Source organism: Amblyraja radiata, chromosome 10 (assembly GCF_010909765.2).
Source record: "Amblyraja radiata isolate CabotCenter1 chromosome 10, sAmbRad1.1.pri, whole genome shotgun sequence".
Lineage (NCBI taxonomy): Eukaryota > Metazoa > Chordata > Chondrichthyes > Rajiformes > Rajidae > Amblyraja > Amblyraja radiata.
In genome coordinates, this window is record NC_045965.1 from 65,745,309 (window position 1) to 65,770,721 (window position 25,413).

The 25,413-nt window shown below is 47.0% G+C and overlaps 1 protein-coding gene and 1 long non-coding RNA gene across 2 annotated transcripts; one reads left to right on the forward strand and one right to left on the reverse strand.

The window, feature by feature from the left end:
- Positions 1–15,747, reverse strand: gng5 (G protein subunit gamma 5). Its single transcript, XM_033029083.1, has 3 exons — positions 15,548–15,747; positions 6,266–6,418; positions 1–395 (listed from the first exon to the last, which is right to left on the reverse strand). Exons 1-2 carry the CDS (start codon positions 15,626–15,628, stop codon positions 6,293–6,295), a joined length of 207 nt encoding a protein of 68 aa, XP_032884974.1. The 5' UTR covers positions 15,629–15,747; the 3' UTR covers positions 1–395; positions 6,266–6,292.
- LOC116978057 lies at positions 8,027–24,363 on the forward strand. The gene is made up of 3 exons (XR_004413362.1): positions 8,027–8,064; positions 22,719–22,722; positions 24,352–24,363. It is a non-coding gene; the product is annotated as an uncharacterized LOC116978057 (long non-coding RNA).
- The last annotated feature ends 1,050 nt before the right edge of the window (positions 24,364–25,413 follow it).

Genomic DNA, 25,413 nt, shown 5'->3' on the forward strand with positions numbered 1-25,413 from the left:
GGGGGAAAAAAGTGTTTCAATCTCGTACACTAGTATATACAGTATCCTTTCAAAATGGTCTTAATCATAAAATACTTGTCAGATAGTTATTAATACATCATTACCAGTGTCCAATGTTCTTAGAAAGAGTATGTTGGACAAGCAACTAAAATTGTACCTACAAAACGTCATTGAAGCAATGAGCTAGGTTTAAAATCAGTATCAAAGAGCAGCCAATTTACAAAGTGACAGTGGAGAAAGTTGGCACAGATTTTAAGAGGCTTCTTATAAAGATCCAACATGGCTTGTCCATTGGTTTCAAGGCCACTGAGAGTCAGGATTAGTGTAAACATCTTCATTGTTTTGCAGGACATTCACCGAGGGTGAATTCAATTTCCACTGAAGAGCCTAAAAACCTGTAATGGAAACACATTCATGCGGAAGTTAGTACGCAACGAAAATCAATGCTCAACATTACTACAGATAAGGACAAGTGCCCGAGCCTGACAGAGTCATACAGCATGGAAATAGGCCCTTTGGATCAACTTGCCCACGCCAACTAAGATGGCCCATCTACACTGGTCCCACCTGCCTGCATTTGTCGCATATCCCTCTAAACATGTCCTATTCATGGACCTGTCCAAACGTCACAAGATCATGTGATAGTAGAATTAGGCTATTCGGCCCATCAAGTCTACTCCACCATTCAATCATGGCTGGTCTGTCTCTCCCTCCTAACCTCATTCTGACACCCGTACTAATCAAGAATCTATCCATCTCCGCCTTAAAAATATCCACAGCCTTCTGGCAAAGAATTCCACAGATTCACCACCCTCTAACTAAAAAAAATTCTGCTCATCACCTTCCTAAAAGAACGTCTCCTTCCTAAAATAAATGTACTTTGAAGGTTGTGATAATATCTGCCTCAACTACATTCTCTGGCAGATAGTTCCATATGCCCACCATCCTTGGTGTGAAAAGGCTTCCTCTCTAGTTCCTATTAAATGAGGGCACCTCAGTGGCACAGCCATAGAGTTGCTGCCTTACAGGGCCAGAGACCCGGGTTTGATCATGAGTACGTACTGTATGTGTGGAGTTTGTACTTTCTCCCTGTGACCAGAGGGTTTTTCTCTAGTTTCCTTCTACAATCCAAAAACGCAGGTTTGTCAGTTAATTGGCTTCTATATGGAGAATAATGTGGGATAAAGTGAAACAGTTTCTTCCCAGCTGTTATCAAGTAACTGAATCATCCCACCACAACCAGAGAACCGGGCTGAATTACTATCTACCTCTATCAATTCAATTCAATTCAATTTTGTGACCCTCAGACTATCTTAGATCGGACTTTACTGGCTTTACCTTGTACTAAAGGTTATTCCCATATTATGTATCTGTACACTGTAAATGGATCGATTGTAATCATGTATTGTCTTTCCGCTGACTGGTTAGCACGCAACAAAAGCTTTTCACTGTACCTCTGTGCACGTGACACTAAACTAAACTGAACTGAGTTTTCTTTTTGGCTGGAAAACAGTATGTTTCAATGGTGGAGGGATGGCAAGCTTTGGGATGCAGAGAGGTCTAGGTGTCCCAGTCTGTAATTTGCCAAAGGAAATAGGAAAGCAGACAACATGTTGCTGCTTATTGCGAGGGGAATTGAATATAAACCGAGGGAGATTGAGTTTCAGTTATATAGGGGCATTGCTGAGGCAATTTCAGAAGGTCACAGTCATATAGATACAGCTCAGAAACAGGCATGGAGTCCACATCAATATTAACCTGACATTAATCCCACTATTTATTCTCCACATATTCCCCCCTCCCAAGATACTTCAACTCACTTTCGTTACTCCAATATCCAGAAAATTATCGAACTATGGCGGAAATTTACAGAGGTCAGTTAACCAGGTGTCAGGGGTTATGGGGAGAAGGCAGGAGAATGGGGTTAAAAGGGAAAGATAGATCAGCCATGATTGAATGGCAGAGTAGAGTTGATGGGCTGAATGGCCTAATTCTGCTCCTATTACATGACGTGACCTTATAACATCACCTCTCCACGTTCTTCAGAGATGCTGCCTGACCCGCTGAGAGATTTGCCAAATCTCCTTTCTTCAATGTGTAGAAAGGAACAGTTGATGTTGGTTTATACCAATGATAGACACAATGTGCTGGAGTAATGGGCCTGACCCACTTAGGCCACTCTTTAAGCGACTGCCGGGGACTAGTTTTAATGGAATTCACCTACGACACCTGGCGACCAGCTACGACAACAAAAATTGTCGCCACTTTGGCCGAAAAATGTCAACATGTTGAAAATTTTGCGGTAGTCGCCCAAAAAAACACCGAAGTGGGACAGGCCCATTACTCAGCATGTTAGGCAGCGTCTCTGGAGAAAATGGATGGGGGATGTTTCTGGTCGGGACCCTTCTTCAGAAAAGGCCCCGACTCAAAACGTCACCTGTCCATTCTCTCCAGAGACGCTGCCCGATCTGCAGTTACTCCAGCACTTTGTGACTTTTTTTTTGTAAACCAGCATCTGCAGTTCCTTGTCTTTCAGTTTTTAAGTTCCTTGAAGCCCATGTAAGGAAGTGTTGCAGCAATTCGACAGCATTTGCCAAGACTTCAACTGGAATTCTGTTTGCAGAATTGAGGAAGGACACACTTGCGTCATGGGCGATGCAATGCGCAGAACAAAAGAACCTTAAACAAAGCAGGAGAGGGCCACTCGGCCCCTCAAGCCCTGCTAGCAGGCGGCATCTTTCATCCAGTGCCCAACAAAAACTTTTCACTCCACCTGCCAAGGTAGAGTGACAATATGTGACAATATACCAAATATACCAAACTCAAACTAAATTCAAACTCTGACCTGAAGCATTTACTCTAGAAAGAGACACAAGGTGCCGGAGTAACAGGGTGAGGCAGCATCTCTGGAGAACATGGATAGGTGATGTTTCCGGTCGGGATCCATCTTTAGTTTAGTTTAGAGATACAGCCCGGAAACAGGCCCTTCGGCCCACTGAGTCGGCACTGACCAGCAATCACCCCGCACACTAACACTATCCGACACACACGAGGAACAACTTACAATCTTACCAAAGCCAATTAACCTACAAACCTGCACGTTTTTGGAGAGTGGGAGAAAACCGGAGCACCCGTAGATAACCCAAGTGGTCACAGGGAGAAGGTACAAACTCCGTACAGACAACACCCATAGTCAGGATGGAACCCGGGTCTCTGGCGCTGTGAGGCAGCAACTCTACCGCTGTCAACACAGATCTCGCTTGTTCTCCCTGTGACCTTCTTCCTCCCCGTTTCCTCCGGAAGCCCCAGTTTCCTCCTACATTCCAAAGATGCACAGGTTTGTAGGTTAATTAGCCCTAATGTGTAGGATAGTGCTAATGCACAAGGTGATTGCTGGTCGGTCGGGCAAATGGGCAGTTTCCACACTGTATCTCTAAACTAAACTAAGGTTGATTTAAGGCAGGGGTCAGCAACCTACGGCCCCCGGGTCGAATACTGCCAGTAACCCGAAATCATCCGGCTCGCAGGTGTATTTTTTCCCCCGTATTCATCCGGCCCGCTGACACCTGTCATCTCCGGTACTTCCCGGGCCCGAAGCCGCAGCACCCAGGTGCGGTGACGCAAGGACACAAGGAGGCCTGCGCTGGCGGTCGCAATGGCAGAGCGCTGAGCTGCCAAGCTCTGGCTGTACCGCATCCTGCGCAAAGCCGCCAGCACGGCCGCGCACCTTCTATGTCTGGGCTTCACGGTCAGGATCGGGGTTGTCAATAGGCCGGGGACGAGTGAGTGTGAGTATTTGAGCCACCGCCTTCAGGACGGAGCTAAGACAATGGTCCGTAGGTATGCCATGTTGGTGAGCACCCGTAACTAGGGACGCCATGTTGGTGAGCGCCCGTAACTAAGGATGCCATGTTGGTGAGCACCCGTATCTAGGGATGCCATGTTGGTGAGCACCCGTAACTAGGGACGCCATGTTGGTGAGCGCCCGTAACTAAGGATGCCATGTTGGTGAGCGCCCGTAACTAGGGACGCCATGTTGGTGAGTGCCCGTAACTAGGGACGCCATGTTGATGAGCGCCCGTAACTAGGGACGCCATGTTGGTGAGCACCCGTAACTATGGACGCCATGTTGGTGAGCGCCCGTAACTAGGGACGCCATGTTGGTGAGCACCCGTAACTATGGACGACATGTTGGTGAGCACCCATAACTAGGGACGCCATGTTGGTGAGCGCCCGTAACTAGGGAAGCCATGTTGATGAGCGCCCGTAATGAGGGACGCCATGTTGGTGAGCGCCCGTAACTAGGGGCCAGAGCTCCAGGTGACGTCCTCGAAGGGGCGGGATCTATGTGAACACGTGATTTGTTGCCTTCCATCCGGGGCGGGATGAGGGCGGGATCCATGTGTACGAGTGATAGATGTGACCTGCCATCCGCTCACAGACATGTGTCCCGGCTCCTATGCAGAACAAGGTTGCCCACCCCTGATTTAAATGAGGAACCCAGCAGGATGGGCAAGAACTGAGCAACCATTACCAGGGATATTAAAACTGAAGAACAATCAGAGTTTCAAGGTAGCAAGTGGTGTTGCAGTCAGCCCCTTCAATAAGGGACGACTTGACACTTTTGGAGGAAGGAACTGCAGGTGAAGGTTTAAACCGAAGATAGACACAAAAAGCTGGAGTAACTCAGCGAGACAGGCTGAAGAAGGGTCTCAACCCGAAACGTCACCTATCCCTTTTCTAGAGAGATGGTGCCCAACCCGCTGAGTTACTCCTTTTTGTGTCTATATTAGGTTTTGACACATGGTAGTATATAAAATTACCGGAGGCGTAGATAGGGTAGAGTCAGAACCTTTTTTCCCTCAGGGTTGAAATGTCAAAGACCAGAGGGCATAGTTTTAAGGTGAGAGGGACAAAGTTTAAAGGAGATGTGCGGGGCAAATTTTTAATTTACACAGAGGCTGGTGGGTGCCTGGAACACTGCCAGGGGTAGTGGTGGAGGCAGATACAACAGTGGCAGAGGAGATTAGTTTGGCAACATGTTTGACACCGACATTGTGGGCTGAAGGCCTGTTCTAAGTCTATCCAATTCCTTTCCCATTATCACCCCACTGGGAGCCTGCAAGCTCTGTGTTTGAGCAAAAATACAGATGTGTCACTGCAGCTCTATGTACCATAGGGACCAAGGAGGTTGCAGACCAAGAGCTAGTCAAGGGGATTAGTACAGCCGGGTACTGGTGATCAGCATGGATATAGTGGGCCGAAGGGCCTGTTTCTGTGCTGTACGACTCAGAGACCAACATCAGATGATGTAGAAACAAGGAACTGCAGATGCTGGTTTACACAAACAGACACAGAGTGCTGGAGTAACTCAGTGGGTCAGGCAGTATCTGTGGAGAACATGGATAGGTGACGTTTCACAGAGTGCTGGAGTAACTCAGCGGGTCAGGCAGCATCTGTGGAGGACATGGATAGGTGACGTTTCACAGAGTGCTGGAGTAACTCAGCGGGTCAGGCAGCATCTGTGGAGGACATGGATAGGTGACGTTTCACAGAGTGCTGGAGTAACTCAGTGGGTCAGGCAGCATCTGTGGAGAACATGGATTTGTGATGTTGCGGGTCAGGACCCATCTTCAGACTGAAGTTTCTGAAGAAGGGTCCCGACCCAAAACGTTACCCATCATGTTTAGTTTAGTTTAGATACCAAGCCAATTAGCTGACAAACCTGTACGTCTTTGGAATGAGGGAGGAAACCGAAGTACCTGGAGAAAACCCACACAGGTCACGGGGAGAACGTTCAGACTCCGAACAAACAGCACCTATAGTCAGGATCGTACCTGGGTCTCTTGTGCTCCACGGCAGCAACACTATGCCACCACTATGCCCGTAAGTGCTCTGCAGGTCAGGCAGCATCTCTGGAGAACATGGGGAGTGATGTTTTGGGTTGGGACCCTTCTTTTGAATGATGTTTCTGAGGAAGGGTCCTAACCCAAAATGTCACCTATCCATGTTCTCCAGAGATGCTGCCTGACCCGCTGAGTTACTCCAGCACTCTGTGAAACGTCACCTATCCATGTTCTCCACAGATGCTGCCTGACCCGCTGAGTTACTCCAGCACTATGTGAAACGTCACCTCTCCTGTTCTCCACAGATGGTGCAGGACCCGCTGAGTTACTCCAGCACTTTGTGTCCGATTGAATGAGAGATGTTACGCTGACCCAATAACTATACATTTGTCTGGAAACCCAGAGATAAGTTTACTTACCAAGAGAAAGTGGAATGCCATTTGCAGTTAGAGTATCAAGCAGGGCTTGAAAGGCCGGAAGGGATTGGTGTTGGGATGTATTCCTGTCAGTAATGGATCCTGTGGTGCATTCTGCAGACAAAACTGCTTCAGGTCCGTTGCTGCCTGGGATACCTGTGGGGGTTGTAATGGAAGGACAGGGATGGTGGGAGGAGGAGGAAGGAAAGACAAGAATTAAAATCTTCTAACTAATTTCAGTATCTCCCAAGGACATTGAGCGGCACGGTGGCGCAGTAGTACAGTTGCTGCCAGAGACCCGGGTTCCATCCCGACTACGGGTGCTGTCCGTACGGAGTTTGTACGTTCTCCCTGTGATCTACGTGGGATTCCTCTGGATACTCTTCATCAGTTGACAATAGACAATAGACAATAGGTGCAGGAGTAGGCCATTCGGCCCTTCGAGCCTGCACCGAAAGATCCCGAACCAAAATGTCAACCATTCCTTCTCTCCAGAGCTGCTACCTGTCCCTCCAGCATTTTATGTCTATCTTTGGTGTAAATCAGCATCTGCAGTTCCTTGCTACACATTTCTTCAACACCCTATCTCCTTGCTTCACCACATTCAGGGAACTATGTATTTGTGCGTCTAGACCCTCTGTTCTTTTCTACTGCTGAACCGTCACTTATTTGCAAGTTCTCAAACATTAACTGTTTCTCTCCCCACAGAGGCTGCCTGACCTGCTGAGTTCCCAGCATTTAAAAAAAAACTTATCGGAGCGAAAGTGCTTTTATATTGCACAAAAAGTATTTCTTGCATAACACTTAAAATTTGTCATTGCGAATTCCCTTCCTCTCTTCCACCTGCACTGAAACTAAGTAACTGAAGCCCAGAGAGACAAGAATGTTAAGCATAGGAAGGAACTGCAGATGCTGGTTTAAACCGAAGATAGACACAAAAATCTGGAGTAATTAGCGGGTCGTTCAGCATCTCGAGAGAAAAGGAATATGCGATGTTTTGGGTCGAGACCCTTCCTCAGACGGAGGGGCATCGCAAGCTGCCCAAGCAAAATATGTGTTTTTATTTATGTTTGAATCATAGAGCATGAATGGTATTGGTGGATCCTCACATTTCAGGCAATCAAAATCTGCTGCTGTCACTGTTACTCACCACTGGAGTCCCAGTGAAGACTTTGTGTTAGTCCATAAGACATTGGTGCAGAATTAGGCCATTCCCAACCAATTGTTCAAGTGCTTTTGATTGCAACATGCACCTTAATTTAGTTCAACAAAGAAACTGACAAGTTACTAAAGAACCTCCGTCATTCAATCATGGCTGATCGATCTTTCCCTCTCAATCCCATTCTCCTGCCTTCTCCCCATTAACCACTGACACCGTACTAATCAAGACCTGGGTTATCTCCGGTTTAAAAATACTCAATGACTTGGCCTCCGCAGCCGTTTGTGGCATTGAATTCCACAAACTAAATTGATTTTAAAGAATTTACTTTAGAGATGCAGCGCAGAAACAGGCCCTTCGGCCCACCGAATCCGCACTGACCTGCGATCCCCGCACACTAACACTATCCCACACACACACACACACAAGGGACAATTTACAAATACACCAAGCCAATTAGCCTACAAACCTGTACGCCTTTGGAGTGTGCAAAGAAACCAAAAGTCTCTGAGAAAATCCACACCGGTCACATGGAGAATGTACAAACTCCTTGCAGACAGCAGCCTTAGTCAGGATCGAACCGGGTCTCTGGCGCTGTAAGACAGCAACTCTACCACTGTGCTACAGTGCCACCCTAATTTCTGTATGCTTTATGTTTTGTGCGTTGTCTGAGTCTATGTGCCTCTGGTGTTGCTGCATGCACGACTCTCATTGTACCTGGACCTCAACGTAAGTATGCAGATGCCAATAAACTTTATAAAAGCAGGATTAAAAATTGTGGTGTAGGGCCGAAGGGGCTGTTTCTGCGCTGTATGACTCTTAATTCTAAACCAATTGAACCAAGAGGTTTAGCGGCATGAGCTGGCTACGGTAGATTTGGAAAGTACATCAGCAGTACACTTGCAAAGTCTTAAGAATAGGGCGGCACGGTGGTGCAGCGGTAGAGTTGCTGTCTTACAGTGCCTGAGACCCGGGTTCGATCCAGACTACGGGCGCTGTCTGTACAGAGTTTGTACGTTCTCCCCGTGACCCGCGTGGCTTTTCTCCGGGAGCGCAGGTTTCCTCCCACACTCCAAAGAAGTACAGGTTTGTAGGTTGTTTAAGAAAGAACTGCAGATGCTGGAAAATCGAAGGTAGACAAAAATGCTGGAGAAACTCAGCGGGTGCGGCAGCATCTATGGAGCGAAGGAAATAGGCAACGTTTCGGGCCGGATCCCTTCTTCAGACTGATGTAGGGTGGGGGGGGGGCGCGGGAAGAAGAAAGGAAGAGGAGGAGCCAGAGGGGTGAGGGAGAGCTGAGAAGGGGAGGAGACAGTAAGGGCTACCGGAAATTGGAGAAGTCAATGTTTATGCCGCTAGGGTGCAGACTGCCCAAGCGTAATATGAGGTGCTGCTCCTCCAATTTCCGGTGGTGCTCACTCTGGCCATGGAGGAGACCCAGGAAAGAAAGGTCGGATTGGGAATGGGAGGGGGAGTTGAAGTGCTGAGCCACAGGGAGATCAGGTTGGTTAAAGCGGAGCGAGCGGAGGTATTCGGCGAAACGATCGCCAAGCCTATGCTTGGTCTCACCGATGTAGATCAGCTGACATCTAGAGCAGTGGATGAAATAGATGAGGTTGGAGGAGGTGCAGGTGAACCTCTGTCGCACCTGGAACGACTGCTTGGGTCCTTGAATGGAGTCGAGGGTGGAGGTAAAGCGACAAGTGTAGCATTTCTTGCGGCTGCAAGGGAAAGTGCCCGGAGAGGGGGTGGTGCGGGTGGGAAGGGAAGAATTGACCAGGGAGTTACGGAGGGAGCGGTCTTTGCGGAAAGCAGACGGGGGGGAGATGGGAAGATGTGGCGAGTGGTGGGGTCACGTTGGAGGTGGCGAAAATGACGGAGGACTATTTGTTGTATGTGACGGCTAGTGGGGTGGAAGGTGAGGACTAGGGGGACTCTGCCCTTGTTGTGAGTGGGAGGATGGGGAGCGAGAGCAGTGTTGCGGGGTATTGAAGAAACCCTGGTGAGAGCCTCATCTGTAGTGGGGGAGGAGAACCCCCGTTCCCTGAAGAATGAGGACATTTCCAATGCCCTGGTGTGGACCACCTCATCCTGGGAGCAGATGCGGCGTAGACGGAGGAGTTGAGATTAGGGGATGGAGTCCTTACAGAAGGCAGGGTGGGAAGAAGTGTAGTCTAGGTAACCATGGGAGTCAGTGGGTTTATAGTGGATGTTGGTCAGAAGTCTATCACCTGCAATGGAGATAGTGAGGTCAAGAAATGGTAGGGAAGTGTCGGAAATGGTCCAGGTGTATTTGAGTGCCGGATGGAAGTTAGTGGCGAAGTTGAGGAAGTTAGTGAGTTGTGTGTGGGTGCAGGAGGTAGCACCAATGCAGTCGTCGATGTAGCGGAGGTAGAGGTCGGGGATGGGGCCCTGGTACGTCTCGAACAAGGTTTGTAGGTTAATTGGCTTGGTATAAATGTAGCAAAGTCAACATGCATGTAGCAAAAGTAATGCTGTGGTTGTTATCGGAGATTTCAACGTGCAGGTAGACTGGGAAAATCAGGTTGGTACTGAACCCCAAGAAAGGGACTTTGTAGAGTGCCTTCATGATGGATTCTAAGAACAGCTTGTATTGGAGCCTACCAGGGAGAAGGCAATTCTGGATTTAGTGTTATGTAATGAACCGGATTTGATAAAGGACCTCGAGGTTAATGAGCCATTAGGAGGCAGTGAACATAACATGGTCAGGTTTAATCTACAATTGGAGAGGGAGATGGGTAGATTGGAGGTGTCAGTGTTGCAGTTGTATAAAGGGGACTATGGGGCCATGATGGAGGAGCTGGCCAAAGTTGACTGGAAAGATACACTAGCAGGGATGACAGTGGAATAAAATGGCAGGTGTTTTTTGGAATAATACAGAAGGTGCAGGATCAGTTCATTCCTAGGAGGAAGAAAGATTCCAAGGTGAGTAAGGGATGTCAGGGACAGTATAAAAATTAAAGCAAAGAAGTACAATGTAGCAAAGATGAGCAGGAAGCAAGAGGATTGGGTGATGTTTAAAGAACAACAGAAGATAATTAAAAGATAATACGGGGAGAAAAGATGAGGTATGAAGGCAAGCTAGCCAAGAATATAAAGCAGGATAGTAAAAGCTTCTTTAGGTATGTGAAGAGGAAAAAAATAGTTAAGACCAAAGTTGGACCCTTGAAGACCGAAAAAGGTGAATTTATTATGGGGAACAAGGAAATGGCAGATCAGTTGAACAGGTACTTTGGATCTGCCACAGAGAGCATATTAACGTATGGCATCTCTGTGGTGAATCTCAGCTGCACGGAGGCGGAGAGGAGAGCTCTTCAGCGCGTCGTCCACAGAGCGCAGAAGATTATTGGGACACAGCTACCTGCCTTGGAGGGCATCTACCACACACGGTGCCTCAGGAAGGCCGTCAGCATCCATAAAGACTCCTCACACCCTTGTAATGGACTGTTCGAACTACTTACCCCCTCCGGCAGACGTTACAAGGCCTTCTACGCCCGCACCTCCAGACTCAGAAACAGTTTCATTCCCAGAGCTATAGCGGCTCTGAACCGGCCCTGCTGAATGCCCCCCACCCCCCATGGACTGTCTCCCTCGGATGGTCACGTCGCACAGACACATTTGCACTTTAGTTTGTTTTGACTATTTACTGTTGTAATGTTCTTTTTACAAACCATGTTCTCGGGGTATCTAAATCTAAATTGTATTAGTTATTTAAGTTATGACATCGGATGAAAGCTGCATACCCAAATCTCATTGCACTTATGTGCAATGACAATAAAATATATTATTATTATTATTATTATCTTCACTAAGGAGGACACAAACAATATTCCTGATATAGTAGTGGCCAGAGGATCTAGGGCGACGGAGGAACTGAAGGAAATCCACATTAGGCAGGAAATGGTGTTAGATAGACTGATGGGACTGAAGGCTGATAAATCCCCAGGGCCTCATGGTCTGCATCCCAGGGTACTTAAGGAAGTGGCTCTAGAAATCGTGGATGTATTGGTGATAATTTTCCAATGTTCTATAGACTCAGGATCAGTTCCTGTGGATTGGAGGGTAGCTAATGTTATCCCACTTTATAAGAAAGGTGGGAGAGAGAAAACAGGGAATTATAACCCAGTTAGCCTGACATCGCTGGTGGGGAAGATGCTGGAGTTAATTATAAAAGATGAGATAGACGAACATTTGGATAGCAGTAACAGGATTGGTCCGAGTCAGCATGGATTTACGTAGCGGAAATCATGCTTGACTAATCTTCTGGAATTTTTTGAAGATGTAACTAAGAAAATGGACAAGGGAGAGCTAGTGGATGTAGTGTACCTGGACTTTCAGAAAGCATTTGATAAGGTCCCACATAGGAGATTAGTGGGCAAAATTAGGGCACATGGTATTGGGGGTAGAGTGCTGACATGGATAGAGAAGTGGTTGGCAGACAGGAAACAAAGAGTAGGGATTAACTGGTCCCTTTCAGAATGGCAGGCAGTGACTAGTGGGGTACCGCAAGGCTCGGTGCTGGGACCGCAGCTATTTACAATATACATCAATGATTTGGATGAAGGGATCCAAAGTAACATTAGCAAATTTGCAGATGACACAAAGCTGGGTGGCAGTGTGAACTGTGAGGAGGATGCTATGAGAATGCAGGGTGACTTGGACAGGTTGGGGGAGTGGGCAGATGCATGGCAGATGAAGTTTAATGCGGATAAATGTGAGGTTATCCACTTCGGTAGCAAAAACAGGAAGACAGATTACTATCTGAATGGCGTCAAGTTGGGAAATGGGGAAGTACAACGGGATCTGGAGGTCCTTGTACATCAGTCTATGAAAGTAAGCATGCAGGTACAGCAGGCAGTGAAGAAAGCGAATGGCATGCTGGCCTTTATAACAAGAGGAATCGAATATAGGAGCAAAGAGGTCCTTCTGCAGTTGTACAGAGCCCTAGTGAGACCACACCTGGAGTATTGTGTGCAGTTTTGGTCCCCTAATTTAAGAAAGGACATTCTTGCTATTGAGGGAGTGCAGGGTAGGTTTACAAGGTTAATTCCCGGGATGGCGGGACTGACATATGCTGAGAGAATGGAGCGGCTGGGTTTGTACACTCGATAGTTTAGAAGGATGAGAGGGAACCTCATTGAAACATATAAGATTGCTAAGGGTTTGGACACGCTAGAGGCAGGAAACATGTTCCCGATGTTGGGGGAGTCCAGAACCAGGGGCCACAGTTTATGAATAAGGAGTAAGCCATTTAGAACGGAGACGAGGAAACACTTTTTCTAACAGAGAGTGGTGAGTCTGTGGAATTCTCTGCCTCAGAGGGCGGTGGAGGCGGCTTCTCTGGATGCTTTCAAGAGAGAGCTAGATAGGGCTCTTAAAAATAGCGGAGTCAAGGGATATGGGGAAAAGGCAGGAACGGGGTATTGATTGGGGATGATCAGCCATGATCACATTGAATGGCGGTGCTGGCACGAAGGGCCGAATGGCCTACTCCTGCACCTATTGTCTATTGTCTAAATTGTCCTTAGTGTGTGTCGGATACTGTTAGTGTGTGGGGATCGCTGATCGGTGTGGACTTGGCCTGTATCTCTAAACTAAACTAAAATTAATAGACAGCTTGCACCAAATTTCCATTTAAGGCAAAAAAAACGAAATGTGATCTAGTGATGTTTAACAGTAAAGGTAGTAATAGATCACGAGGAAAAGACTTATAATGTTGCCAAAGAGAACAGGATCGGAAAAAAATAATAATTTAGCCAAGACCACCAAGGAATTGATGAAAGGAAAGTAGTACCAAAAATTAACCAGAAACAGCCATATACTGTAGCTTTGGAAAACATCAATAGATATTGCGGGCTGTGGAGGCCAGGTCAATGGATATTTTTAAGGCAGAGATAGATAGATTCTTGATTAGGATGGGTATCAGGGGTTATGGGGAGAAGGCAGGAGAATGGAGTTAGGAGGAAGAGGTAGATCAGCCATAATTGAATGACGGAGTAGACATGATGGGCCGAATGGCCTAATTCTACTCCTAACACTTATGAACTCATATTTTAAAAGGAAATTATGTCCGTTATATGTGGTATTTTTTCGCTGGCTGGTTAGCACGCAACTTAAAACATAGAAACATAGAAAATAGGTGCAGGAGTAGGCCATTAGGCCCTTCGAGCCTGCACCGCCATTCAATATGATCATGGCTGATCATCCAACTCAGTATCCTGTACCTGCCTTGTCTCCATACCCCCTGATCCCTTTAGCTTTTCACTGTACCTCAGTATATGTGACAATAAACTAAACTAAAATATGTATGTATCTTCATGTGCATGTGTGTGTATATCCTCCTCCCTATATCAGTGCGTGGAGGGGCAGTGGGAACGGTGACCCTCGCACAAAAAAAAGTGAGTTTACAGAATGAATTTGGGGCAGCAAGGTGGTGCAGTGGTAGAGATTGCTGCCTCACAGCGCCGGTGATCTGGGTTCGATCCTGACCATGGGTGCTGTCCGTATGTAGTTTGTATGTTCTCCCCGTGACCTGCGAGGATTTTCTCTGGGTGCTCTGGTTTCCTCCCACACTCCAAAGACATAGAGGTTCGTAGGTTAATTGGCTTTGGTAAAGATTGTATATTGTTTCTCATATGCTAGCGTACAATGTACTCGCTGGTCGGCGCAGACTCGATGGGCCGAAGGGCCTGTTTCCGCACTGCATCTCTAAACTAAACTAAACTAAATCCGAATAAACAATTACCTCCTTCAAAACAGAAATGGTGTTGCCACCAAACACTCACAAACACACTCTACATTCGGGGCAAACCCTGTCTTTGGACCCTGAAAATACTCTGACCAAGTGTTTGAGTTGAGATTGAGTCTAGTTTATTGTCACGTGTACCGAGGTACAGTGAAAAGCTTTTGTTGCGTGCTATCCAGTCAGCAGAAAGACAATACAGGATGACAATTGAGCCATTCAGTGTACAGATACATGTGTAATTCTTTGCCACAGACGGCTGTGGAGACCAAGTCAGGGGATATTTTTAAGGCAGAGATAGATAGATTCTTGATTAGTACCAGTGTCAAGGGTTATGGGGAGAAGGCAGGGAATGGGGTTTTTGGAGGGAGAGATAGATCAGCCGTGATTGAATGGCGGGGTAGACTTGATGGGCTGAATGGCCTATTTCTACTCCTATGACATGACATAATAAAGGGAATAACGTGAATAAACGTTTAATGCAAGATTAGGTCAGTAAAGTCTGATCAAAGATAGTCCGAGGGTCTCCAATGAGGTAGATAGAGGGAATTGGAACTGAAGATACAAAAATAAAAATGGGATGTACAGAAAATACACAGCAGGCCAGGCAGCATCGGTGGGGAGAGGGTCAGAGTTACATCTCAGGTTGAAGAACCTGATTGCTGCCTCTCACCACAGTTGCTGCCTGACCTGCTGTGAGTTTCCTGCATGTCCCGTGTTAGAGTTCAGAAGCTAAACGGGGGTTGGGGTGTAGGGACTCAGGCCAGGGTGACCCCGAGGTACAGAGTGTGGAACCCCAGTCTGAAACCCACCCAACCCGGCCGGGGTGTGGTAATGGTGGGATGGGGGGGGGGGGGGGGGGGGGAAGAGAGATAGGGGTGACAGTGGGATGGGAGTAGAGATAGGGGTATTGTGGGTGGAGATAGGAGTAATGATGGGATGGGGTGGACATAGGGGTAACGGCATGATGGGGGTGGGGTCAGGGGTAACAGGGCAGATGGGGTAATGACAGGAGGGAGTTGGGGATGGTGTGGGGAGGGGGTAACGCGGGGGACGGGACGGGTGGGACTGAGGAGGGGGTAACGGGAGGGGCAGAGAGTGGGCATGGGGGGGTGGATGGGGCAATGGGAGTGGCCGGGGTGGAAGGAGAGAGGCAGAGGGGTGAGGTAGGGGCGAGGGAGTAAAGGCTGGAGTTAGAGGGGGGACGGGAGAGGGCGGTGGGGTAGAGCAGGATGGGAGGCAACTGGAGAGGCCGGAGGGACAAGGAGAGGGTCCGGGGAGGAAGGTAACTGGGCAGCGCCGCGCCCGGCCCCGGCCTCTCTCTCCCCGGCCCCGGCCTCCCTCTCCCCGGCTCCCCGCTCACCTTCAGCCGCTTGATGCCGACCTCACAGCGCAGTTGCTCCACCAGCTTCCTGGTGCTGGTCACAGTGGCGGTGGCCGACATCTCGGCTCCTCTCTCCTCTCTCCCCGGGCGCCGAACACAAAGCCTCTCTTCCTCTCTCTTCTCTGCTCTGCTCTGTTCCGCTCCAGTCTCTCTCTTTCTCACGCCTCCGCTGCGCCGCGTAATGTTCACAAACGGGGGAGCAGCGACAGAACACAGTCCCAAACTCACATACACGTAGAGAACACAGCACAAGGTAGTGCACACATAGAGAACACAGTCCCAGAGTATTACACACATAGAGAACACAGTCCCAGGACAGGACAGGACAACGCATAGAGGACACAGTCACAATAGACAATGGGTGCAGGAGTAGGCCATTCGGCCATTCGAGCCAACACCACCATTCAATGTGATCATGGCTGATCATCCCCAATCAGTACCCCGTTCCTGCCTTCTCCCCATATCCCCTGACTCCGTTATCTTTAAGAGCCCTATGTAGCTCTCTCTTGAAAGCATCCAGAGAACCTGCCTCCACCGCCCTCTGAGGCAGAGAATTCCACAGACTCACCACTCTCTGTGAGAAAAAGTGTTTCCTCGTCTCCGTTCTAAATTGCTTACCCATTATTCTTAAACCGTGGCCCCTGGTTCTGGACTCCCCCAACATCGGGAACATGTTTCCTGCCTCTAGCGTATCCAAACCCTTAACAATCTGAGGGTTTAAGAAGGAACTGCAGATGGTGGAAAATCGAAGGTAGACAAAAGTGCTGGAGAAACTCAGTGGGTGCTTCAGAAGAATTTACTCAATTACGGGCTAATAATGGGAAAAAAGCTCATACTTAAATTCTGGAAAAATGCGCCCACACCAACTATAAAAATGTCGATATCAAATATGTTTGAAACACTACATCTGGAAGAGATGAGATTCCTCTTAGCAGGCAAAGCAGACCAATTCCAAAAGACGTGGTCTACGTTTTTGGAACTATTACAAGCATGAGGTGCAATAGTAATTTTAAAAATAAATAAATAAATAAATGGTACCAGGATCTGGCAACGGGGGTAAAACAACAAAAACAGACTTGGTTGGTAGTCCCCTTTCTGCGGAGTTTAATGTTATAATAGAGCGATTGTTTCTCCTTTCTTTTTCCTTCTTTTCTAGGGTCTACTTTCTTTCTTTACTTCCTTCTCTAACTTCTTTTCTAAGGGGCTTTCTTTTCTCAACACTCTCCTGCACCTTCATGACTCTTGCGCACTTTCCTTACTTCCTTTACTTCTATCTTTTTCTTAAAGCTCAAAAAATGAAGCGGTACAAACAAATGTATTAAGACATATGTGTTGTGTATTATTGTGACTTACCGTACTTCTAATAAAAAAAAAAAGAAAAAGAAAAAAAAAGAAACTCAGTGGGTGCGGCAGCATCTATGGAGCGAAGGAAATAGGCAACATTTCAGGCCGAAACCCTTCTTTAGACTGATGTGGGGTGGGGGGAGAAAAAAGGAGAAAGGAAGAGGAGGAGCCAGAGGGCTGAGGGAGAGCTGAGAAGGGGAGGAGAGAGCAAGGGCTACCGGAAATTGGAGAAGTCAATGTTCATGCTGCTAGGGTGCAGACTGCCCAAGCATATGAGGTGCTGCTCCTCCAATTTCCAGTGGTGCTCACTCTGGCCATGGAGGAAGCCCAGGACAGAGAGGTCGGATTCGGAATGGGAGGGGGAGTTGAAATGCTGTGTGAGTCAGCAACTCTACCGCTGTGCCGCCGTGCTGCCCAAAATCAAGTCTTCAGTCTCAACTCGAAACGTTAAAGAGGTGGGACTGTTGATCGAGGGCATGATCGCGGTGATTGGAAGAGGGAGGTGCCGGTCAGCGGCGGAAGTAGGGGGTGGGACTGAGGATAGAGCGCGGTGATTGGAGGAGGGAGGGAGATGCCCTGGTGGAGCAAAGATCATAGAGGGAGCTTGAATCGGCCCGTTCGCGGGGCCTCTCATCGCCCGGCCCGGCTTAAAATCAGCTGCGGGATCTTCCACCACCTCGCAGTCAAATTTCTGCGTCGAGGCGATCGAGGCTCCCGATGTTGAAGCTCCGGCCGGGCGTGGCCGGTTTTATGCCACGCCAGGCAATGAAAAGCAAAGATGCTGCTGTTGCTGGAGTTTGGAGTCGGTCACCAACCAGGTCAGTTCCCGATGTTACCGTCCACAGGGCTCACGGCCGAAGCCTCCGAAGCCTCGCGTGTGTGCGCAACTGCGTGCGGCCGACAGGAAATTGTGCCCCCCCCCCCCCCCATATTTCGATAGCAATTTCCGCCCCTGACTACGGGTGCCATCTGTACGTAGTGTGTACGTTCTCCCTGTGACACTGTGGGTTTTCTCTGGGTGCTCTGGTTTCCTCCCACATTCCAAAGACGTATGTGTTGGTAAATTAGTTGGCTTCAGTTATATTGTAAAATTGTGGAGGTTAGGAGTGATCGCTGGTCGGCATGGAATCTGTGAATGGACTTGTTTCAGAATCAGAATCAGAATCACACTTTATTCGCCAAGTATGAATTGCAACATACGAGGAATTTCATTGGCCAGGTCAGTCATACAATTATACATAACAGATCACGTCAAAAACACATTTTAACATGAACATCCACCACAGCGAATCCAACACGTTCCTCACCGTGATGGAAGGCGAAATAAAGTTCAAGTCCTTCCCTTCGTTCTTCCTTGGTAATGGGCCTCGAGCCTCCGTTGACAGGACGATCTTGACTCCCATAGCCGGCAGCGTTCGAGCCCTCCGCGTCGAGGCGATCAAGTTCCCGCATCGGGGAGATGTCAGCTCCCCCGCGCTGGGCGATCGAACCTCGTGTCGGGGCTGGTGAACCATCCGTGATGTTGGAGCTCCCGACTCGGTCTCACCCGAGACTGCGAGCCCTTGATGGTGATTCCGTGGTGGTCGCGGTGGGAGCGATCCCAGGCAAGGGATCAGCTCCGATGTTAAGTCCGCGTCTCGCGGTGGGGCTCACGACAGTCCGAAGAAGGTTCCAGCTCCATCGATGGTAGGCCGTTGAGCCCGGAGAATGTGATCCGAAAATTGATCACATCTCCGTGACGGTAAGAACCTGAAAAAAAAGTTCCCCCCTCCCCCCACATAAAACAAACTGAAGAACATTAAAACAAAACTTTTAACAAACTAAAAAATAACAAAAAGAGTGAAAAGACGAACAGACTGCCGGCAGGGCAGCCATCTCCCCGACGCCCCCTGGTGGCAATGAGTATCTGTCAACTTCGATTGTAATCAGGTACAGTCTTTCTGCTGACAGGTTAGCATGCAACGAAGGTTTTTTTTCACTGTACCTCGGTACACGTGACAATAAATTAAACTCAAACTAAACTTTATTTGCTGTTTATTATGGTGTATACAGAGTAAGATTATTATGTTGTGCTGCTGCAAGTAAGAATTTCATTGTTTCATTTTGCGTCATCTGACAATAATCTTTGCTCTTAACTTTCAAAGACTTCAACTGTGTTTAGTTTGCTACTTTGAAGAACAATGTGAAAGGACATGTTACCATACGTTCACTGTTCTGCAATAATTAGCCCTCAGCTAATGTCAGTGATAAGAATGAAAAATGCAGTGTTGCGGGAAAATTAAAAGGACTGCATACCATCTGCCCTTCATCAGTCAGGGTACTGAGTATAGACATTGGGAAGAGGAGGAGACAATCTGAAGAAGGGTCTCGACCCGAAACGTCACCCATTCCTTCTATCCATTGATGCTGTCTGTCTGCTGAGTTACTCCAGCCTTTTGTCTATCATAGACGTTGGGATGTTATGCTACAGTTATGCAAGACAGGGCGGCACGGTGGCGCAGCGGTAGAGTTGCTGCCTTACAGCACCAGAGACCCGGGTTCCATCCTGACTACGGGTGCTGTCCGTACGGAGTTTGTACGTTCTCCCCGTGACCTGCGTGGGTTTTCTCCGGGGTGCTATGGTTTACTCCCACCATAGCATTTGATGAGCGTTTGACAGCACTGGTCCTGTACTCGCTGGAGTTTATAAGGTTGAGAGGGGAACTCATTGAAACTTACAGAATAATGAAAGGCACCGACAGAGTGGATGTGGAGAGGATGTTTCCACTGATGGGAGAGTCGAGGACCAGAGGTCAAAGCCTCAGAATTAAAGGGCACTCTTTTAGAAAGGAGGTGAGGGGGAACTTACTTAGTCAGAGGGTAGTTAATGTGTGGAACTCATTGCCACAGAGGGCTGTTAGTCAGTGGATATTTTTAAAGCAGAGATAAACAAATTCTTGTTTAGAACGGGTGTCATGGGTTATGGGGAGAAGGCAGGAAAAATGCGATTGGGAGGCAGAGATCCACCATGTTTAAATGGCGTAGTGGATGCGATGGGCCGAATGGTTTAATTCTACTCCTATAACTTGTGAACTCCAAAGATGTACAGATTTGTCGGCTAATTATCACTAGGCTGCACTTGGACTATTGCTTTTAATTTTGGTCATCCTGATACAGGAAAAAGTGCAGAGAAGATTTACGAGGACGTTGCCAGGACTTCAGGGCCTGAGCTATAGGGAGAGTTTGAGCAGGCTAGGACTTTATTCCTTGGAGCTCTGAAGGCTGAGGGGTGATCTTTTAGAGGTGTATTAGATCATGAGGGGAAGATCTTTTACTCAGAGTATGGGATCAAGAACCAGAGGGGATAGGTTCAGGGTGAGAGGTGAAATATTTAACATGAAGAATAGGGATTGGGGGAAAGAGGACCAGTAAATGGGGTATTCGGAGAGCGCACAGTGGAGCAGCGGTAGTGTTGCTGATTTACAGGTTCCATGCTGACGACACCAGCTGTCTGTATGGAGTTTGTACATTCTTCCCATCACCACATGGGTTTTCCCCGGGTGCTCCGGTTTCCTCCCACATTCCAAACTACAGGTTTGTAGGTTAATGGGGAATTAGGGGAGGGTAGCAGTAAGTGCGGTATTAGGGAGAGCACATAAGTTGAAGTGAGGGAAGTCAGAGAGATGGAGTGAATCAGTGAGAGGAAGGGAGTTCTGCAGAGTTGCTGCCTGACCCACTGAGTTTCTCCAGCAACTTTGTGCCATTTGTAAGCCAGCACCTGCACTTTCTTGTTACTAGCATGTTGGCCGGACAAGGAATGAAGATTGAGGAGAGATACAGAGCTTAGCACCAACTTCCCTCCAAGTTTTGTCCAAAAGAAAGGAGAAAGATTTAATCTGAATCTAAGGGGCCCTTTAAAATGTAGAGGGATATGAGCCAGACACAGGCAAATAGGAAAAGCTTAGATGGGGTATTTTGGACGAGTTCATAAGTTCTAGGAGCAGAATTAGGCCATTCGGCCCATCAAGACCACTCCGCCATTCAATCATGGCAGATCTATCATTCCCAATCAACCCCATTCTCCTGCCTTCTCTCCATAACCCCTGACACCCGTACTAATCAATAATCTGTCAATCACCTCCTTAAACATGTTCATTGGTTTGGCCTTCACAGCCGTGTGTGGCAAAGAATTCCACAGATTCACCAAGATGTCCCATCTAAACTTCCCATTTGCCTGTTTCTGGCCTATAGCCCTCCCCCTCTTGATGAGTACGGGTGTCAGGAATAATGGGAAGATAGTAGGAGAATGGGGATAGAAGGGAGAGATAGATCAGCCATGGTTGAGTGTCGGAGTAGACTTGATGGGCTGAATGGCCTAATTCTGTTCCTATCACTTATGAACTCCTGAATGTCTAAAATACACAAGGAATGTGTCCATGATCTGTGATTCTAATTAATACAGAAGGTCAAGACTAAATGTTGCCCAGGAGATACATATAGGAGGGTTATAGACAAAGTTACATTTGACAACGTGAAGCTCACGTCAGAATTTCACAATTGCAACATCGTCAAGATATGAATAGACCGAGGAGACGTCATCTTGTGTTGCCGCTCGGTACATAAGTAGCCGTGCTGTGTCCGTTGTGTGTTGTATCCAGCAAGGCTCGGAAGGAGAAGATGTGCAGGAGTGTGGCAGTATTCTTGTCTCTGGCTGTGCTTGCACTATGGGTCACAAGCAGTTCCTGTATTAAAAATTGTAAATGCCTGGAACCTACCCATTGCCGGCCTCTGTCCGCAAGAAGACGCTACCCAGTGCAGGTAAGTCCAAACGTATCGAATAGTGAAAGGCCTGGATAGGGTGGGTGTGGGAGGATGTTTCCACTGGTGGGAGAGTCCAGGGCCAGAGGGCACTGCCTTGAAATAAAAGGAGAAAGGTACTTTTAGAAAGGAGATGAGGAGGAATTTCTTTAGTCAGAGGGTGGTGAATCTGCAGGGAGGTGAATCCGCTTAACCTTTTTCCCTGTTGCCAGCCGGGCAACCTCGGCAGCTTTTTAGGTTGCCAAATGACAGTTTAGGTGGTCATTTAAGATGGCTTGCGTGACGCGTGCGATAATGTGCTCGGACGAAGTGCGTAGTTACCAGTCGGAATTATGGTCAATGAAGCATTCACATATTATTTCTGCTTCAAATAAAGTCACAAACTAAACATATTCACCAATCAAGACATGATATATACCACAATGACATGCAGCAAAATTATTATTATTTTTTTAAATTATTTTATTTTATTAGAAGTAAGTACAATCATATGGCACCAAAGTGCCTAATATATATTTTCATAATACATTTTATGTACAGCTTCTTCTTTTTTTTGTTATATTAAAGAAAGATTAGAATAAGAAAAATAAATTAGATAGTAAAGGATAGAAAGGTGTGAGATATATAGTATGTGAAGAAAAAGAAAAAAGACGAATGAGTGAAGAAAGTTGAGAAAAAGAAAATAGAAAAAAGAGAATAAAACATAAAAATAAAAAAGAAGTAAGGAGATCATTGTTTATAATCTTGACCATCCCTCGTCCAGTTCTGAAACAGTTAGCTTTTACAATTGTGTTGCACCATATGATTCCAAAAAGACGACAAATGGAGACCAACTCGTTATGAATTTGGTCTGATTAATCCATTAGGAGGAATAGCATTTCCTCAAGATGTGCGGTGTCCAACATACTTGCAATCCACATTTTAAACGTTGGTATTGATGTATTTTTCCAAAATTTAAATATTAATTTTTTTGCTATTATTAAACCATAGTTAAAAAATAAATTTTGAGATGTGTTCAATTTATTCCCATCTTCCATTACGCCAAATATAATCATTTCAGTATTAGGTTCCATTCTTATCTTGAATAATTTTATAAATATTTCGAGAATATCACTCCAAAATCTATAAGGTTTTATGCAGGAAACTAAGGAGTGTGTTATAGTTGCATTTTGGGATAGACATTTATCACAAATGGCGGATATATTTGGATAAAATTTGTTCAATCTTGTTTTTGAATAATATAATCTATGTAAAATTTTAAATTGAATTAGATTATGTCTTACATTAATCGAACATTTGTGAATATATATCAAGTACTTTTCCCATGTAACCTTCGTAATTTTTATCATTAGTTCCCGTTCCCACTCTTCTCTAAGTACCTCTGTCGATGGCAGGTCTATATTTAGAACACAGATACTCCCGGCTATGGGAGTCAAGATCGTCCTGTCAACGGAGGCTCGAGGCCCATGACCAAGGAAGAACGAAGGGAAGGACTTGAACTACTATATTATTTTTGCTTCAAATAAAGTCACAAACTAAACATATTCACCAATCAAGACATGATATGTACCACAATGACATGCAGCAACATTACAATACAATATCTCATCCCTTTTTATATGTTGCAATGAATGCAATTTCTATTATCTCTTTCCACTTCCAAACAAAAATATGGTTATTCAGCGTATGATCAGCCTCGGTGAGACCAAGCGCATGCTTGGCGATCGTTTCGCACACCACCTCCACTCAGTTCGCAATAACCAACCTGATCTCCCGGTGGCTCAGCACTTCAACTCCCCTTCCCATTCCGAATCCGACCTTTCTGTCCTGGACCTCCTCCATGGCCAGAATGAGGCCCACCGCAAATTGGAGGAACAGCAACTCATATTTTGCTTGGGTAGTTTACACCCCAGCGGTATGAACATTGGCTTCTCCAATTTCAGGTAGTCCTTGCTTTCTCCCTCCTTCCCCTCCCATTCCCAGCTCTCCTACAGCCTACTGTCTCCGCCTCTTTCTTTCTTTTTCCCGCCCCCCCACCTCTCCCGACATCAGTCTGACGAAGGGTCTTGACCCGAAACGTCGCCTATTTCCTTCGCTCCATAGATGCTGCCTCACCTGCTGAGTTTCTCCAACATTTTCCTCTACCCATTCACACAAGTTCTGTTATCTCACTTTCCTCACCCACTTCCTCCACATTAGGGGCAATTTTACAGAGACAAGTTAACCTACAAAGCCAATGCGTCTTTGGGATGTGGGAGGAAACCCACACGCTTGCAGGGAGAATGTGCAAATTCAACACAAACAGTGCCCGAGAACAGGATCGAACACAGATCTCTGGCGTGTGAGGCAGCAAGTCCACCAGCTGTGCCACTATATTTTATTTTCCAACACACAAAAAATTATACATTGATAACTTTGGTTACTAAAACAAAAGAAACTATCCATTTTCAGTCTTAAATCTCTAAGTGACGCTATGTCCCTCTTTACAGCTACTGTATGTTTTAATTCAGTTCAAGGCTATTGGGGCAGTACATTGGCCATAAAGTTGCTGCCTAAAATTGCCAGAGACCTGGAATTGATCCTGAATACGGTAGCTGTCTGTATGGAGTTTTGTTTTCTCGTTTATAACATTGTTTACAGAGTACTATGTTTACATATTCTGTTGTGCTGCTGCAAGTAAGGATTTCATTGTTCTAACTGGGACGTGAGAGAATAAAACACTCTTGACACGTCGCTGATGTGTGGGATAGAACTAGAGTACGGGTGATCGGTGGTTGGCGTGGGCTCGGTGGGCCGAAAGGCCTGTTTCCACGCTGTATCTTCAAATTAAACTAAAAACACTAAAACCAGAGGAAATGTAAAGAAGGGTTTCTACCCGAAACGTCACCCAATTTTTTCTATCCAGAGATGCTGGCTGCTCCATGGAGTTCCCCCGCACAATTAAAGCATGGAATAGTCTTCACCCTACCATACGTACCAACCAGACGCAACTAAATTTAAGGTAGCTTTTTTTTCCCCAAGAACCCATTTTTGCTAAAGTCCGTCAAGTCAAGAGAGTTTTATTGTTATGTGTCCCAGATAGGGCAATGAAATTCTTGCTTGCTGCAGCACAACAGAATATGTAAACATAATACAGAACGGGAGATAAAAGTTCAGTGTGTCTATATACTATAGACCATATATATACACAATAAATAAACAGATAAAATGCAATAGGCTGTTATTTTTCAGAGTTTGGAGTTTGGTGGTGGTGGGTCCACCAGTTTAAATTCCATTTCGAATATTTTAGGAGGACCAGGAAACCAAGAAGCAAGAGTTTCTCCAGGAAGTTACTGCAGCTCCAGTGATTCTGCGTTGTTTTTCAGCGGTTGCCGTGAGGCAGCGACCGGACAGCAATGGCGGCCAGAATTCCCACAATGCAAAGGGAGTGAGAAAGTGGCCGATGCCGACCAGTTGCCGTGGCAGTTCGCATGTGCAGGGCCGCACATGCGCACAACCACGGCCGATGATGTGCTCGGCGGCCGGCCGGCCGTGCCGAGACCCGAGCCGAGAGCTAGCGGCGAGAGCCGAGAGCTAGCGCCGAGAATCGAGCCGAGAGCCGAGAGCTAGCGCCGAGCGCCGAGCGGAGACCCGAGAGCTAGCGCCGAGCCGAGAGCCGAGAGCTAGCGCCGAGCCGAGAGCCGAGAGCCGAGATCCGGACACGG

What these genes read in the sequence shown, in the direction of transcription:
- gng5 (XM_033029083.1), bottom strand. Translation starts at nt 15,628, where the DNA reads ATGTCGGCCACCGCCACTGTGACCAGCACCAGGAAGCTGGTGGAGCAA. An exon ending in TCGGCATCAAGCGGCTGAAG is followed by an intron (nt 6,419 to 15,547) that starts GTGAGCGGGGAG and finishes CAACCCCCACAG; the next exon opens with GTATCCCAGGCAGCAACGGA.